This window comes from Halichoerus grypus, chromosome 5, assembly GCF_964656455.1.
Source record: "Halichoerus grypus chromosome 5, mHalGry1.hap1.1, whole genome shotgun sequence".
Taxonomy (NCBI): Eukaryota; Metazoa; Chordata; class Mammalia; order Carnivora; family Phocidae; genus Halichoerus; species Halichoerus grypus.
Genome location: NC_135716.1, coordinates 84,626,676 through 84,643,351, shown reverse-complemented (window position 1 = coordinate 84,643,351; position 16,676 = coordinate 84,626,676). Strand labels below are relative to the sequence as shown.

The following is a 16,676-nucleotide window of genomic DNA, read 5'->3' as shown; positions in this document are numbered from 1 at the left end:
CCTTCACTGGAGCCTTTCTGCTAAATGGTACTGAGATTTTTCTGAGAAAATATACTTCGAAAATTATGGCTATGGGAAAACATAGTCGCCATGCAGTATATGGGAAGGCCTAATTCCTAGATTTAAAACCCTGCATAAGGCATCCTTATGTGCTAGTTTTAAGTTTTGCAGTTCACCTTACTGATCCTTAAAAAGCCCTCCCTGTTCATTTGCCATTAATCCACCACCCACATTGCTGCTTATAATGTCTGCTTCCAAGTTTCTTCACAGTGCTCACTGGCCGCACACTACTACCCACAATGTGGGGAGACATGAGGACATGGCTCCCAAAGGTCTTACAGTAAGTTCACATAGTGGAGATCTACCAGAACCCAGGCCTCTTCTTCCAAATATCTAGCTTGGGTAGGGTCTTTTTTTTTAAAGATTTTACTTGAGAGAGTACACATGCATGTGAGTAGGGCGGGGGGGGGGGGGGGAGGAGGGGGAGAGGGAGAGAATCTCAAGCAGAATCCCAGCTGAGCAAGGAGCCTGAGGCGGGGCTTGATCTCAAGACCCTGAGATCATGACCTGAGCTGAAATCAAGAATCAGACGCTTAACCGACCGAGCTATCCAGAAACCCCGGTGGGTTCTTATTTATATAACCTAAACCTAAATTGGTCTGGTTCTTAGTGAATGGTTAATTCTGAAGTAACTTTAGGGAAAGGATAGGATCTGTGTATGAGAGGGACACTTGTTTCAAAGATGGGCCATCCCTGTGAAGCATGTGACAAATTCTACCAGGTTTAAGTTTAGAAGATACCCACAGGCCTGCTTCCACCTTGATTCAACCAACATTTAGTTTTAGATAATTTTCTTGAGAACTTTATTCAGCAAAGAATCCCCCAAATGATTCAAACAGCTATATAAGTTCTCTTTCACTCTATGGATGTCCGTACACATATAGATATTACACTAGCACTTTACAACATTTCCTGAGCTGCTCTCTCCTTGTCTACTTGTATTTTAACCAAAGTTTACAGGGAAATAGCTGGAGCAACTGTTTCAAAAAACCTATCTCCAATAACATATCAGCAGTTAAGGCTGGGAGGCAGTGTTCTCTTCCCATTTCCTGAGGCTTTTTAATAGAATTATAGTGATTTCTGCCTCTGCCTCCTGACTCAGCTGCAGTCTTTGAGTTCGCCAAAGACCACCTTTAACTAACAGTCACCTGATGAGGTGAGTCAGAAGTCTGCAGAATCATCACTTCTAGTGACCAAACCCTGGCTGCTTCCCAGCCTCAAAAAGGACACAGCCTTGCGGAAGCATAGATCAATGCCTGGCAGAAAACAGTGAGCCAGATGTTGAGCAGCCTGGAAGCAAACTCTGGAAGAAGACGGGGTCGGGCAGGTGGAGTGGGGACATGCACTTGTCCCCCTCTACCCCGCACTCTTTCTGGTAGTCCAACAGACGGAGAGAAAGCATTTGGTCCACAGCAAGCCAGATCATGTATGTAACAGAGGAAGGACTGCATAGATGTCTTTATCATAGGCTCCTCTCTCCAGGCACCAAATCCTGCCAAAGACACAAACACACAGAGACACAAAACGCTTGAACGGGCTCAGCCTGAGAGTGAAGCTGCAGGAACTCAGCTGCAGAGCAGTGTTCAGACAGGCTACGGCAGAGAGCAGAAGGCAAGGCCCCGGTGGTCACCCTTGTTACTTTCCGGTGGCTGCAGACAGAGGAGAGCTGCACTCACGCGGCAAAGCAGGCGGCTGAGGCGGCAGAAGCCAACTTCAGAGTAAGTAGTCATCGTCCAGGTTGTCGTCACCAGATATGGAGGCAGCTTCTGCTTAGCAGGGATGGAGAGCAAGTTAGGCATGGCCACTGAGACTCAGGGACAAATGGGTTTCTTGGTGCTCAGTGATCACTTTGGTTAAGAGCCAAGCTTTCACATCATTCCCGGTTTGGAGAGAATCACTGAAAACCAGTAACTTCCAAAGATGCTCTAGGGAGGAAATGCAGCTTGTACCTGATAAGCTGAGGCAGGACAGGGTATTTGCTATCTCTCCAGGGCTCTTCTTGGTCTCAGCGAGGACGCTGCCGAGAGAGACATCGGTTTCTGTGGCCTGCAGGATGAAGACAAGAGAGAAAGGAAGAACGTAGTGTTGGCTGGTGGGAAAGGAGAGGCCACCCCATCATTCTGCCCACAGGATCTGGTTAAGGCAGTTGAGTTTGGCTGCCAAGAGGGACACAATGCTTCCTTTGAGCAACCTGTGGAGCAACTCCTTAGGAACGCCCTCCACAGAATGCCCGCAGGACTAGAAGCCCTCCTGTCTCTCTAGGTGCGAGACCTGCCCTGAAGCAGCACCCTGCATGTAGCCACAATGGCTCACTCACCACGTCATGCAACATGTCTGGGACAGCTCTGTTTTCTTCCACGTCTTCCGGGAGCTCAACTGCGTATCCTTTACGAACTAATTCTAACCCAATATCAAGTTTCTGAGAAGAAAATGAAAAGGGAATGATGTTCTCTCTGTAGGGATGGGAATACCTGAGGAACTAGGACAGAAGAGTTAGGATACTTCAAAGACATTCCTTTAGTGGGACAGTAAGCAGGATCTTACGAGGTAGGAGTAGTATCAGATAAGGGTTTCTAGGAAAGAAAAAGTGAATGAGACTATAAATATACTAAAGAGACAGTGAGCAATGAGTGGACCCCAGTCGTACCTTCCCATTGCTAGTATCATATAAGTAAATCTTGGGCCAAGTTGAGATCCCAGTCTGGACATAGCTGGAGATCTTGGCCACCAGGGGCTTCCAGTCAGCACAGTGAGTGAGTCTGTCAAACTCATCCAAAGCTTCCTCTTCCCACTGTTCACCTGGTAAAAGATTGCAGGGAGAACCTAAGAAGGGGTCCCTGCTGACGGGGTGAGATTACACCCTGGAGGGAAATTCGAACCACCCCTTTCTACTCCAGAAGGCACCTATGTCTGCCTGCCAGGCTGCTGCTTTCTACTGCTGGGGAGGAAAAGACACCTGAGCCCCCAGAACTCATAAAGTCTGGGAATGTGAGAATTCCTTCCATGTGCCCTATGGAAGTTATTCTACGTGGAGGCAAGGTCAATAGGCCATGTGACCAATTTACCTGAGGGGGCGATCCGTGCCAGACTACACTCTATTGCTTGGAATGGAAGGCTTAGGAAGTCACTCCTAAAGTGAAAGAAACTGAAATTAGAATCCCAGCGCCAGAAGGGTCTCTTATAGTCCTTGTTTCTAGAGATCACCAATTAACCCAGCTGGAGAAGATAATCATCTGCTCTCTGTAAATCGGTTCTTTTCCCAATCCCCCTACACGATGAGTGCCAAGAGCACATCACCAGCTATGGCCAAGGCTGAGTTAACAACTGGGACTCCACCCTGGCCTCCACACTGACCTGAGTGCCCGGAGGTCCTTCAGTGGGCAATCTCCATTATCTCCAAAGTCAACGAAGTAGAGGTCTAGGTTCCCATTCTCCAAGGTGCCAAGGACCCGAGCTCTATACCAGGAACCATTTGTAGGTAAAGGTGCTGCTACAATGTCTCCCACGTGCACAGTCAAGTCTTCAGGCTGCACATGGGGATGAGCATCAGGATGGGAGGTTAGGATGGGCAGGCTCAAAAACAGATAAGCAGGAAGTACCAGAAGGAAGAACAAACAAGTAGTTGCTTCCCAGGAAAAGAAAAGAACATATCACAATGAAAAAGAGATAGGCCCCTTTTTCATCAAACCCAGCCCTGTCCCTATGGCAACTCACTAGACTATTCTCATAGTGCTGGGTCATCTCACTGACAAGCTTATCCAGCTGCAGGCTGCGGGAGCCAATGATTTGGATCCAGAAGTGGTTGGGATGTTCAGAGGCAGAGACATAGACTTCCAGGAACTCATCGGCATGGAAACTGAAGTCAGGACTGGGGACTAAACACAGGGATAAACAAGTTATGCTACCGAATCCTCACCATCTAAGCTGGTGACCATATCAGAGCCATCTCTGGTTGAAATGGGGAGACTGTCTCAGAGGTGAGAGATACAAACACCAAGTGGCTATTACCATTTAAAAAATGGCTGGAGGGACAACTGGATGAATCATACAAGAACATCCTGAAGATAGGTCCTAAGTTGAGCTGTGTACCTTTCTATGTAACTGAGCAGTAAGAGAGTTTACATTCCTAGTCATCTGCCATGTATTCAAATCAGACACCAATTATAACAAAGGTAAATCCTCCATATGCCTGCTGCAGCACGGACCAGTGGAAAGATGTGGGCCTGTTCCAGATCTCATTCTATTACTGACTCATTATGTGACCCTGGACAAGTCTGCGAACCTCTCAGGGGCCCTGGTCTTCCCTGTCCCCATCCCAGAACCTACGCACAGAAGAGAATGCTCACAGTCGTTTCATTCTTAATGGTGATGATTTTTAAAAACAGTAATGAGATAAGCCAAAAACCAAAAAACAAAAACCAAACAAACCAGGCTGAGTATTTTACTTATTTAATAAATCTGTGAAAGAGTATCATGTAAATTCAATTGTTGGATATATTCAGACTATTTCCTGTGAACTAGCACATTTTAAGATTTTAAGTAATCTCTACACCTAAGATGGGGCTCAAACCTACAACCCTGAGATCAAGAGTCACATGCTCTACTGACTGAGCCAGCCAGGGGCCCCTTGAACTAGCATATTTCTGTATCATTCTCCATCACTAGCTGGTCTGTGTTCAGAAATTATTTATGTTTAGTACTAACTCAGGTAAAATATTACCACACAAAGGGACATCTGTGAAGAGACTTATAAGTGCAATCAAGAAAACAAATTGTTCTTACTGCTTCCTATTTTGGGTTATCTAAGCCAGTATTTCTACCTTCCATATGGCAAATGGGTTCCCACTTTGTTACATACTTTCAAACATGGACATCTCTGGACTGGTCTGGGCTCCAGATTTCTGAAAGCTGTCACCATTAGGTTTCTCCCAAGCACCTTCTGGCCCTACAACAGCCGTGTCACCGCCTCCTTTTCGGGGAGGAGCTCCCGGTGGTGTAGCTGGCTCCGGCTCTGCACCAGTACCAGCGTGTTTCCACAAAGCTGGCTCTCCAGCTCCACCAGACTCTGTCACTTCCTCTCTTCTTACACTGATTGGCTGCTTGCGTGGGACTCTGGTTTCTGCAGAATGAGCAATTCTTTTCCGAAGTTCTTCATCTTCTGAAACTTTCTCCAGTATCAAATGCTGTGGTAAGAGATGAGATCTCTGTGGCCAGATATTTTCACCCAGGATGGAGTAAAGGGTTCTCATTCTTAGACACAACTCAAAGCTATTAGCTACTTGCCTTGGCTGCTGCCACTTCCTTTTGTGTTCCTGAGATTTTTATCAGTCTTGATAGTAGCAATGTCCCCTCTGATTCTTTGTCACAGGTAATCTTGGCTCCAGAGGCCTTACAGATAGAACGAATGGTCTCCCCACCTCTCCCTGCATTGAAAAACACATAAAAACCTGTCCTTCCCTCCTGGTCAAATGTAACTATTAGAGAAATCACTATTTTGTATATGCTGGGAGAGAAGTCAGTTCTCATTTCCAAAGTGAACAAAATTTAAGATACTGAATAGAAGCAGGAGCTACTGCAATCCTTACTGTAAAAGGGGGACTAGGGACTATCTGCTCTTTCTGCTTAAACTCTTGGTTAGTGTAACTTCATGTCATTTACATTTTTTGATCATTCAGCATACTTTACACCTACACTTCAGAAGAAGATATCCCACACTGTGTGTGAAACACTGGGCCAATGATGGACATTTCTCTACCTCTAAGAGCAGCATAAGGAATGCCCTTGGCGAAGGCATAACAGAAAAGCACTATCTTTAAAGATCTGGGATAACATGAGCAGGTTTAGCTTCCCTTTAAATATCTATTATGAGATAAATACATTTACCTGAGCCCTTCCGGAACCTATTTGTAAGGTTCAGATCACATAACTTCTTAAGGTAATGGGTTTTGCTTTACCACAGGCTGTATAAAAAAGTAAAGCTCTGGTATCAATGTCCCTGTCTTTTTTCCCCCCTCAGCAAGGTGAAGGGAAGTAGGCCAGAAAAAATCCTTGGGAAGGTGTGAAAGAAGGCAAAGGTGAAGAAAAAAGGAAGTTGTCCAGTGGTACCTATGATCCTGCCCACGGATCTCTGGGGAACTGAGAGCTGCTCAGACACGGGGGTATTCTCTGTCAGGATCTGATGGATGGCTGCTTTGGCCTTGCACACCTGAACAGGAAACCCACTGATAAGCAGCACCCGTTCATCGCCTACATCCTCCGTGTCCACATCAATCCGAGCACCTGTCTGTTTCCGCAACTGCAGAGAAAAGGATACATGGCTGTACGCTCTGGAACAGCTCCCGTTTGGGTCAGCGAGGTACACTCTCAACCTAACCCTGGAGGTAGATGGAACTGGACAGTAATCAGCTAAATCAGGATGCTATAAGCAGTCTTCAATTACCTGTACTTATGAAAGGAGATTAGTGACAAAGCTAACCTCAAATAGCAGTTAATTCAAAACAGTTTCTCTTTGTGTTTTGAACCCTCTTCCCCCTAATTTTTTTTGGAGAATCAAATATTTTGTTTTGACATTCCAAATGAACAACAGAAGAATTAGGTAGCAACTCAACATTTACTAACAATTAACGAGAGCTCATTAATTCCATAGTAGAAAAGAATGGTTCAAGCTACACCGAGTTGAGAATCATGCAATCAAAAGTCCCCATTTCAAGCTGAGTCATTCATGCTCTAGGGAGAAGTACTCCTCTCTAGAAGGAAAAGAGCATAGTTAACTAAAAGTTCCTGTATTTTTTCTTTTAAAGACATACATAGTGTGGGATGGGGGCAGAGGAGGAAAGCAAGATTAAGCAGAATCAATCTCTGGGAAAGCCAACTGCTTGCTTGCACACTTACCTGTTTAATATTGGCTCCTTGCCGGCCAATGATGAGCTTCACAGCCTCCTGGGGAACTCGCATCTCTATCTCAATGTCGTCCTCCCCAACAAATGTCAACCGCTCTTCTGCACAGATCATGACTCATCAGATCAGACTTAGATAGCATCCAAGGTACCCCAGCCCTCCCCTGAAGCTAGCTGTCAAAGAGAATGATCCACGAGATAGACGGAGACTCTCAACCATAATGACAAGAAGTAGCGTCTGAGTAGGAATAAGAGGGTCCCAGAAGACCAGAACATGGGCATTATCTCTGGGATACTATTAAAGATGCTAAAATGGGGAAAGTATTTGGATCTGCAAGGAGGGGGTGCTGGATTTTGGGCAAACTGGATCTCCCAAGAGATGACTCCTGGAGAAGAATGAAGGTTAAAATTTGCCCAAGGAGTCCACTGGGCTCAGAACTTCCATTTGTACCTAAATCCTTTCTCTAGGTTCTATTCTCTAGGTCCAGCCTGTGGGGAAACTGGATCCCATGGTTAGCCTTCTGACAACTAAACACAAGAAGCATATAAAAAAAGATAAATAAGAGTATAGATGCTAAAAAAAAAAGAAAAAAAAAGACAAAAAAGAACTCTTGTGGTGCTGCTGTTGAAGGGAACAAATCAAGAGAATTATAAAATGAGTTTACCATTTCATAGACTCGCTGCACATTAAGAACATAGAAGAAAAAACAGTTTCAAAGATCCCTCATAGAAAGCCAATTACATCCCAACAGACATACCCAGTCCAGCAAGGAAAATTTTCATTTCAATTTAACAAGGCCAGAGCACATTCTGAACATTTCCATATGCACAGCTGTGGGGTTCACATACCTCTGCTTTCCCTGTATCTGCGGTATAGGATATAGGCAACCGTTGCACTGGCTGGGATCCCGAGGCCCAGTGCTATTTTCTGAATAGTGGACAAACTTGTCCAAGAAGTTCGTTCAGTGGACATTTTCTGCTGTATTCAGACTTACATCCTGAAATAAGTAAATGAGGGAAAAGAAGAAGCTTTCATCCTATACCTTTATGACTGGCAGAGAGGCATGGGAACATATTACAGTATTATTAAAAAGAATACCACTACCAACCTTTCCATATTAAGGGCCTGAGCTGTCTCAAAATCTTTTTTTTTTTTTTTTTTTCAAAATCTATTTCACGTAAAAGGTCTCAGGGCATTTTTTCAAAGTTGCTAAAGGACATATATAATTAAAGAGAGGCAAACTTCATTCCCTCCCCCCTCCCAAGGAAAACCATACATTGACCACAATTTAAAAAAAATTATTTATTTGACAGAGAGAGTGCGCACAAGCAGGCAGAGGGAGAGGGAGAAGCAGGCTCCCTGCTGAGCAGAGAGCCCGAAGCAGGGCTCGATCCCAGGACCCTGGGATCATGACCTGAGCCGAAGGCAGATGCCTAACCAACTGAGCCACCCAGGCGCCCCCATTGATCACAATTTTGTAAGATGAAGGAACAAAAAAATTAAATGAATCAAACATTACAAAAATATACCTTTAGATTTCACATCAGACTACTTAAAATTGCTTATCTGTGCCCTTCCATGCCTCTAGGCCTTTCCAGAAGCTGTTGTCTCTGCAAGGAATGGCTTTCCAGGCCCAGTTTTATTTATTTTTTAAAAAGATTTTATTTATTTATTTGAGAGAGAGAAAGATCGAGCGAGTGCATGAGCAGGGGGAAGGGCAGAGGGAGAAGCAAACTCCCCGCTGAGTGGAGAGCCAGATAAGGGGCTCCACCCCAGGACTCTGGGATCATGACCTGAGCGAAAGGCAGATGCTTAACCAATGGGCCCACCCAGGTGCCCCTTCAGGCCTAGTTTTAGGCTCTGCTCCTTCTACTTCTTTTATTCTTTTATCTCTACTCCTTATTTCTATTTATTCCTCAGCTAACACTGAAAGGAGGTCTGCCCTGCTCCTTCACCAAAACTACAACTTTCCGTATAGTCAACCTAGATGGCACATATAAGCCCTATCTAATGTCACCTCTGCACCTTCTTTATCTTGGTTTCTCCTCTTTCCCTGGAAGTGCCTTTGCAGTTTTGGGCTTGTCTTCCTGTGGCCTCTATCCACTGCTACTGTCACTCTGCTGTCTTTGGGCAATTTCATCCACGCCTGCAGCTTCAACTAATGACTCCAACAACACTGCCCCTGACTGATTCAGAAGCTCATCAAATCTCATTTGGACCATTGGCCTTGTTGCTTTTTGTCTGGCACTGTATCTTCATTTTGCTGCCAAGCTAATTTTTAAGATTTTATTTCTTTGAGAGCAGGAGAGAGCGCAAGCACCGGCAGGCAGAGGGGCAGAGAGGGAGAGGGAAAGACAGACTCACCTCTGAGTGGGGAGCCGGATGCGGGACCCTGGGATCATGAGCTGAGCCAAAGGCAGACACTTAAATGACTGAGCCACCCAGGCGCCCATCCGCAAAGCTAACCTTAACATCATCACTGTATTTCCTTATTCCATAACCTCTCTCACCACGCTCCCAGACAACTCATACCATCTCTTCTCAAGCCTCTAGCACCTCCTCCATCCTCACTCTCAACTCATGTCTTACTTCCCATGCCACTGAGAAAGTACAGCATTCAGAGAAAATATAAACTAAGCTCCACCACACTTACCCACCTATCTCTATCTATGCCCAAATCTCCCTACCTTCTCTCCTGTGGCCATGGATGAACGGTCTCTGCTCCTGGCATTGAAGGCTCTCATAAAAGTGTTGCTCTCCTTCCTTCTCATGCATTGTTAATGTTTTCCTCTCTACTGGATCTTTATCTTTCCATCAGCAAACATGCCACTGTTTCTTGTTTCTTAAAGAAAACCCTTTCTTGATTCCACTTACTCCTCCAAATACTTCTCATTTCTTCCCTTCCTTTTACAGGAAAATTCACAAGTGCTAATACTTCTGTGCTCAATTTCTCTTCTTCTTGAATCCACTCCTACTGTTCTTGCCAAGGTCACCAGTGACTTCCAATGGCTAAGTCCAATGGTTAATTCTCCGTCTTCACTCTACCTGCCCTCGCCCCCGTATCTGGCACAATTGGGGACTCCCCCTGCTCTGAGACCCTTTCTTCACTTGGCTTCCACAACAGCACTCTTCTGGTTTTCCTTCCCCGCTTCTAGCTGATCCATCAGTTTCCCTCTCCTGCTTGTAACCTCTAAACACCACATTGCCCCCAGGGCTCTGTCCTTTAACCTCTTGTGGGTTATACCTCACTTTCCTTAGTGATCTCACCAAGTTTCATTCATAGCTTGGCTTTAAATCTCACCTGGATGCTGATAACTCCCAAATTCATTGATCCAGTTAGGGCTGTTCTCCTGAACTTCAGGTTTGTATACCCAATGGCCTAGGAGACAACGTCTCCATTGGAGGTCTAATAGGCACCTCAAACTTAACAGGTACAATGCTGAGCTCCTAATCTCACCCCCTGCCTGTAGTCTTAGCTGACTCAGTGAATGGCAAGTCCATTCTTTTAGTTCTTCAGGTTAAAAATCTTACTCATCCTCTCCCTCAAATAGCACCTTTAGTCTGTCAGCAAATCCTGTTCATTCTACCTTCAAATTATCCAGAATTTGACCACTTTTTACCTCTCTACTGCTAAGACGGTCGTCTTAACAACCATGCTCTAAACCATCATCTCTTTTCTAGATTATTGCTATCAATTATATCCCGGCATTTGCCATTGTCCATTCAGTTTATTCTCAACAGCTGAAGTCAAATAACGTTACTCAGCCACTCAAAACCTCCCAGTGGTTTTCAATCTCACTATGATTATAAGCCAAAGTCATTATATTAACCCCTGAGGTCTTCATTTTGATTGTATCCCCAATGGAATGTAAACTGCACAGGGCAGGAATTTTTGTTTTGTTCCTCAGTGCACATAGTAGCCAGTTAATAAACATTTGTTGAGACATTTCTGCAAAGAAGACATCCAAATGGCCAACAGACACATGAAAAAGTACTCAACATCACTTGGCATCAGGGAAATACAAATCAAAACCTCAATGAGATACCATCTCACACCAGTCAATGAACAAGTCAGGAAATGACAGATGTTGGTGAGGATGTGGAGAAAGGGGAACCCTCCTACACTGTTGGTGGGAATGCAAGCTGGTGCAGCCACTCTGGAAGACAGTATGGAGGTTCCTCAAAAAGTTTAAAATAGAGCTACCCTATGACCCAGCAATTGCACTACTAGGTATTTACCCCCAAAATACAAATGTAGTGATCTGAAAGGGCATGTGCACCCCAATGTTTATAGCAGCAATGTCCACAATAGCCAAACTGTGGAAAGAGCCTAGATGTCCATCAACAGATGAATGGATAAAGAAGATGTGGTATATCTATACACAATGGAATATTATGCAGCTATCAAAAAATGAAATCTTGCCATTTGCAACGACGTGGATGGAACTAGAGGGTATTATGCTAAGCGAAATAAGTCAATCAGAGAAACACAAGTATCATATGATCTCACTAATATGAGGAATTTGAGAAACAAGACAGAGGATCATAAGGGAAGGGAGGAAAAAATGAAACAAGACGAAACCAGAGAGGGAGATAAACCATAAAAGACTCTCAATCTCAGGAAACAAACTGAGGGTTGCTGGAGTGGAGGGGGGTGGGAGGGATGGGGTGGCTGGGTGATGGACATTGGGGAGGGTATGTGCTATGGTGAGTGCTGTGAATTGTGTAAGACTGATGAATCACAGACCTGTACCCCCAAAACAAATACATTATATGTTAATAAAAAAAATAAATTCTACTCACAAAACTGAAAGAAAAAAAACCATTTGTTGAATGAATAAACTTCAGCAATTCTGCTGTCTATGTGAAAACTCATTAGTGGCATGAAAGGTTCTTTATTTTTTTATTTTTTAAGATTTTATTTATTTGACAGAGACACAGCGAGAGAGGGAATACAAGCAGGGGGAGAAGCAGGCTTCCGGCTGAGCAGGGAGCCCGACGTGGGGCTCGATCCCAGAACCCTGGGACCATGACCCGAGCCGAAGGCAGACACCCAACAACTGAGCCACCCAGGTGCCCCTGAAAGGTTCTTTATAATCTAATCTCTGCCTACCACTTTCACAGCCTTATACTCTAATCCCACTGCTACCAGGGGAACAGGATGTGCTCTCCTGTGTCCCTTCTGTCTTCCTGGTCATACTCCTTAGCCCAGCTATCTCCCTGGCAAAACCCTACTCCTTCCTCACGTCTCAGCTCTACTGCTACACTTCTGAGGCCTGTGGGATTTCCCCTGGCTGACTTAGGGTGAGTTTCTCCTTAGCTCCTGCCGCCCTGTGAATGAGACTTCCATGATAGCACTTGTTCACACTGTATGCAACTGTGTATCTGTTATGCCTGTGTCCTCGAGACTGGCTTCAAGCAGGCTAGGTCAACCACATCTATTAAGCACTTCTAGGTGCTAGATGTTATTGTGACACTAAGGATGAAAAAGAGGAAAAGATAAATGTACTGAGTAGCTACTACGCCACCAGGCACTTAACCTCCATTATTTTAGTTGATCTTCACACAATCGTGTCAGGTAGGAAATGTTAACCCCAATTTTACAGAGGAATATACCTGCTTAGAGAGGTTACCTCTTACCCAGAGTCTGGGTTATTATTTGGATATTAAAAACCTTACAAAGTGACTTTAGAAGCCCCTCCCCCCTTTCTTTTACATAAACTGAGAACAGTAGTTGGTGTCTTTATTTAGGAAATTCAAAATTAATAAACAAACTCTAGTGGAAAGCATTGTAGCTGGTAAAAAACTAAAGACAGTGTCTACTTCCAGATAGTACAATCTAGTAGAACAAAACAGTGTGGCTTTTAATGAAATTTACTTTAAAATGAGTGAGGAAATATAATTTATGCTATGATTTGCCTCCAGGTACAAAAATTCAACCCAGATGATTTGCTATCCAAGAAAAAAATGTTTTACCTTTAAAAAAAACTGGTTCTAGGAAGGCTAAAAACATACTCATTAATATCGGACCTACTCAGGAATAAAACTTTGATTCTAAATGTGCTTTTCCTGAGGAGGAAAGAAAAAAAAAGAAACAGTGCTTTCTCTGAAAGCCTTTCAGGAAGGGTGATGAAGGAAAAGAGGAGACCTAGCACAGATATCTCATTCCAGGGACATCAGTGTGGCTCAGTTGGTTAAGTGTCTGCCTTCAGCTCAGGTCATGATCTCAGAGGGGCCTGGAATTGAGCCCTGAGTCTCCCTCTCCTTCCGCCCTCCTCCCCCCGTCATGCTCTCTAATAAAGTCTTTAAAAAAAATCTCATTCCAAGAAGCAGATAAAAATGTTAAGACTGCAGGTGGATTTCTTACTACATTCAGACAGAGGACCAAATTTTGCATCTGGACTCAAGAGCTTTACTGACCAGTAGAAATGAATAAAGTTCCTTAGAGAACCACCGGAAGTTTGCCTGTTTTTAAAATCTATGTTTTTAGACAATAGTTTTAAACAAATTTCATCCACTCTCTTTCCCACTCATGCCCAAAAGAGAAAAACCCTGTATTACCTGGGTGAGGGACCCTTTGCAAGTGTCTCGTTATTTCAGGCAATTCATTATTCAGTAAGAAGATCCAATATATACAGTATATCACTTCTGGAGATTTAGTACAGACATGGAGAAATGTGGCTGCTTTTTTTTTTTCTTTTTTAGTGGGTAGGAAGAAAAGGATTGAGTTTAATGTGGGTTTGAGTTATGGGGTTCCTTTCCTAACTGGATAAAAAAAATAATCAGCTTCTCTCTTTTTTTCTAGGCTGTAAATAAAACCTTTCACTGCTCTCTGTGCAAGTTTGGGTGGTATCATGTTTGCATATACCAAAGGAAAGGAAACAAGCTCTGTTTCATAAAGATTTTTGCTTAAGGTCTTGAATTTTTGAACCTCAAACCGCTATTTTCTTATATTAAGAGATGGTTTATTCTGGGTATCTAGAAAAGAGTTCACTTCTTTTATCTAGTGGTTACTTCATATATTTTCTTATGTGGTCTCTAAAGTGCAAAGCTCATCTTCACTATTATAGTGCCTCATTTAAATAGTGCTAGCTCTTTGTTATGGGCTGAGCATGCTGGGGACACAAGTAGGAATGAGAATTCTTGCCCTGAAATACAGTCTAGGAGGAAAGATAAAACACCAAATTACAACACACTAATTACAGGCAATGAAAAGACAATATAAATTCTTGGTTAAAGCAACAGCTGGGGGTGCCTGGGTGGCTCAGTTGGTTAGGCGTCTGCCTTCGGCTCAGGTCCTGATCCCAGGGTCCTGGGATTGAGCCCCGAATTGGGGCTCCCTGCTCAGTGGAGATGGGGGTGGGGACTGCTTCTCCCTCTCCCTCTGCGTTCCCTCTACTTGTGCGCTTGCTTTGCCAAATAAATAAAATCTTAAAAAAAAAAAAGCAACAGCTGGGGGGAGCTAGAACTTAAAAGATTTTTTAGATGGCACAGAGTTGAAAACTACCTCATTAAAATACAAATCATTTTTCTTCATCCAAACCAATAAATATTGAGTAGCCAATGTGTGGTTGGCCCTGGGGGATATAACAGTCCAGACAGACTTGGTAGCTGCCTTCATGAGGCTTCCTGTTGGCAGGGAAGGTCTTATCTTGACCGGCAAAATTGCCTGTAGGTGTTAAAGGTTTTGGGAAACAAATCTAGGCCTGTGAACAAGAGTGGTAACTTAATCCGCACTCTAATGCTGCCTTTTAACACCACCTTCTGGCCACAATTCATGCCTAAGAAACCATAGAATTTTAGAATTGGAAGGACCAAAGAAATGATCTGATTCCACTAATAATGTTCCAACTGGGGAACCCGAAGCCCAGGGAAATAAAGGTTTTTCCCTAAGGTTACACAGCTAATTAGTTATTTCCATACAATGCAGTATACAATGTGGTCTGAAGACCAGTCACAAAGGCACCTCTTTAAGGAGACTCAAAAAACTAATACCATTTTCACCCCAGTTCAGAAACTATCAAGATCAAGGCAAAAAAATATCTGATATTCCTCCGGCTCTGCTGCCAATTCCCCCCTCCCCAGTCCCAACTTTCCATGCTTGGTTAGGTTTCATCACTATGGGCTTCCATAGTACTCCAAACATCCCTTCATAACACATACGTTACTTGTAATTCTTGGCTGGGTCCGTAGTGAGAATGAATGGAAGGTAGCGAGTGTGGGGTAGGGAGACCAATTCAGAGGCTAGTTCAGGTGCCAATGATGGAGATGGAAGAGGAGAGTTTTACTAGGTAGAATACACACAAGATCTAACAACTGGTTCACGGAAAGGTTCAAGGGTGAGCCAAAGAGGTTCCTCATTTGAGCACCTGGTGGATGGTGTTTGAGACATAATATGATTTGGTGGTGGAAGGAATGTGGTGGGAAGATGAATGTCCATGACGAGGATGAATTTATTAGGCGACGTCTATTTGAATCGAGAGCTAAATTTCACTTAACTCCTTTTCACATATTACAAATGAAGTTTGCGTTGAGTTAGCTTATGTCTCAAAGAATCAATATCTACTTGATTAATCAAGTATGATTTTGCTATAATATACATTTTATATAGTTTCTCTTTCAAAATAAGTGGGAAATAATATGATGGCAACAGGGATATAACTGTATAGTACTGAATGCCAATTTGTGTTTGATTTTATTACTTCAAATTGAATGTGAAAAGGTGGTTGGAATTTAAATAGGGGAAGCGGAGTAAAGAGGAGACATTGGATCATTTCAAGGTGAGAGATGCAGATAATGGTTTTCAGTAAAAACCAATTTTGAAATTTCTTGACATTTATATAAAACAGTTGCTATTTGATATGTGTAAATAAGGCTTACTTTTTGTTATTTCAAAGACATCGTTAGGAGTCAAATCATTGTAAGCTCCATGGGGCAAGGATCTCTCATTCCCTTATCTCCAAATAACCAGAACCTACAAAGTAGCTAAAACATGGTGACAGGCCTGTTGAATTTAAGCAGCTCGTTCAATTTTCTCATCCTTGCTACATTTTTAACCAATGAGTGAAGAAAGCCAACCCATTTCAAACTGAGAATAGAGTAAAAATGTAGCTTTGACACGGGAGTCTTCAGCCAAAACCAGTGGGAGATATCTGCATTAGTAAGGAGGAAAACTGGGAAAACAAAAACCCCAATTTATTATTCTGCCGACTGTAAATAGTCATCCTATTAGAATAATTAAAGAAAAAGCTGGAGAAAATAAAAGGCAAACTGATAAACTGATGGCGGTTCTCAGTCTCAAAAAAGATCACTTGAGGAGTCCAAAGTAGCTTGGGGCCAACACTCCGGCACCGGGTCCGTTGTGGGACCAGAGCATGTCCTCCGGATTCGGTTGGTAGCCCGGGGTTCGGCTGCCCATACCCTCCAGACGCCTCCCTTCTCTCAGCCCCACATTCCCGCCTGCTTGTTGCCTGGGGCACCCCCGGCCCGGCCACTCACACTCCCCAAGCCTCCGCGCCCGGTCCCCGCCTTTACCGCTCCTCGAGTCAGCCGTCGCGCGCTCCGCCTCGCACCTCGCCCCAGCGGCCGTCGCCTCCTCCCTCTCGCACCGCAACTCGAGCCCCGCCTGCCTCGCTTCAGCGGCCTCTTCCCCGCCCCCCCAGCCCGCCTGCACCAATCAGCGCCCGGCTCGCAGTCTGACCAATCGCCCGCCCCGCCAC

General features: G+C 44.1%; 1 protein-coding gene across 3 annotated transcripts; it reads right to left on the bottom strand.

Moving 5' to 3' along the window:
- Window positions 1–652: 652 nt before the first annotated feature.
- TDRKH (tudor and KH domain containing) lies at window positions 653–16,613 on the bottom strand. Of its 3 annotated transcripts, XM_036118749.2 has the most exons (14): window positions 16,492–16,613; window positions 7,806–7,954; window positions 6,952–7,058; window positions 6,166–6,355; window positions 5,344–5,483; window positions 4,919–5,243; window positions 3,775–3,935; window positions 3,415–3,587; window positions 3,126–3,190; window positions 2,708–2,859; window positions 2,378–2,479; window positions 2,010–2,106; window positions 1,737–1,826; window positions 1,421–1,552 (listed from the first exon to the last, which is right to left on the bottom strand). In XM_036118749.2, the coding sequence occupies exons 2-13, from the start codon at window positions 7,927–7,929 to the stop codon at window positions 1,774–1,776; spliced, it is 1,689 nt and encodes a 562-aa protein (XP_035974642.1). In that variant the 5' UTR covers window positions 7,930–7,954; window positions 16,492–16,613; the 3' UTR covers window positions 1,421–1,552; window positions 1,737–1,773. The 3 variants fall into 3 exon arrangements, with proteins under 3 accessions (XP_035974640.1, XP_035974639.1, XP_035974642.1); XM_036118747.2 differs by lacking the exon at window positions 1,737–1,826 and having other exon boundaries at window positions 653–1,552; window positions 16,456–16,588; XM_036118746.2 differs by lacking the exon at window positions 1,737–1,826 and having other exon boundaries at window positions 654–1,552.
- Window positions 16,614–16,676: the final 63 nt, after the last annotated feature.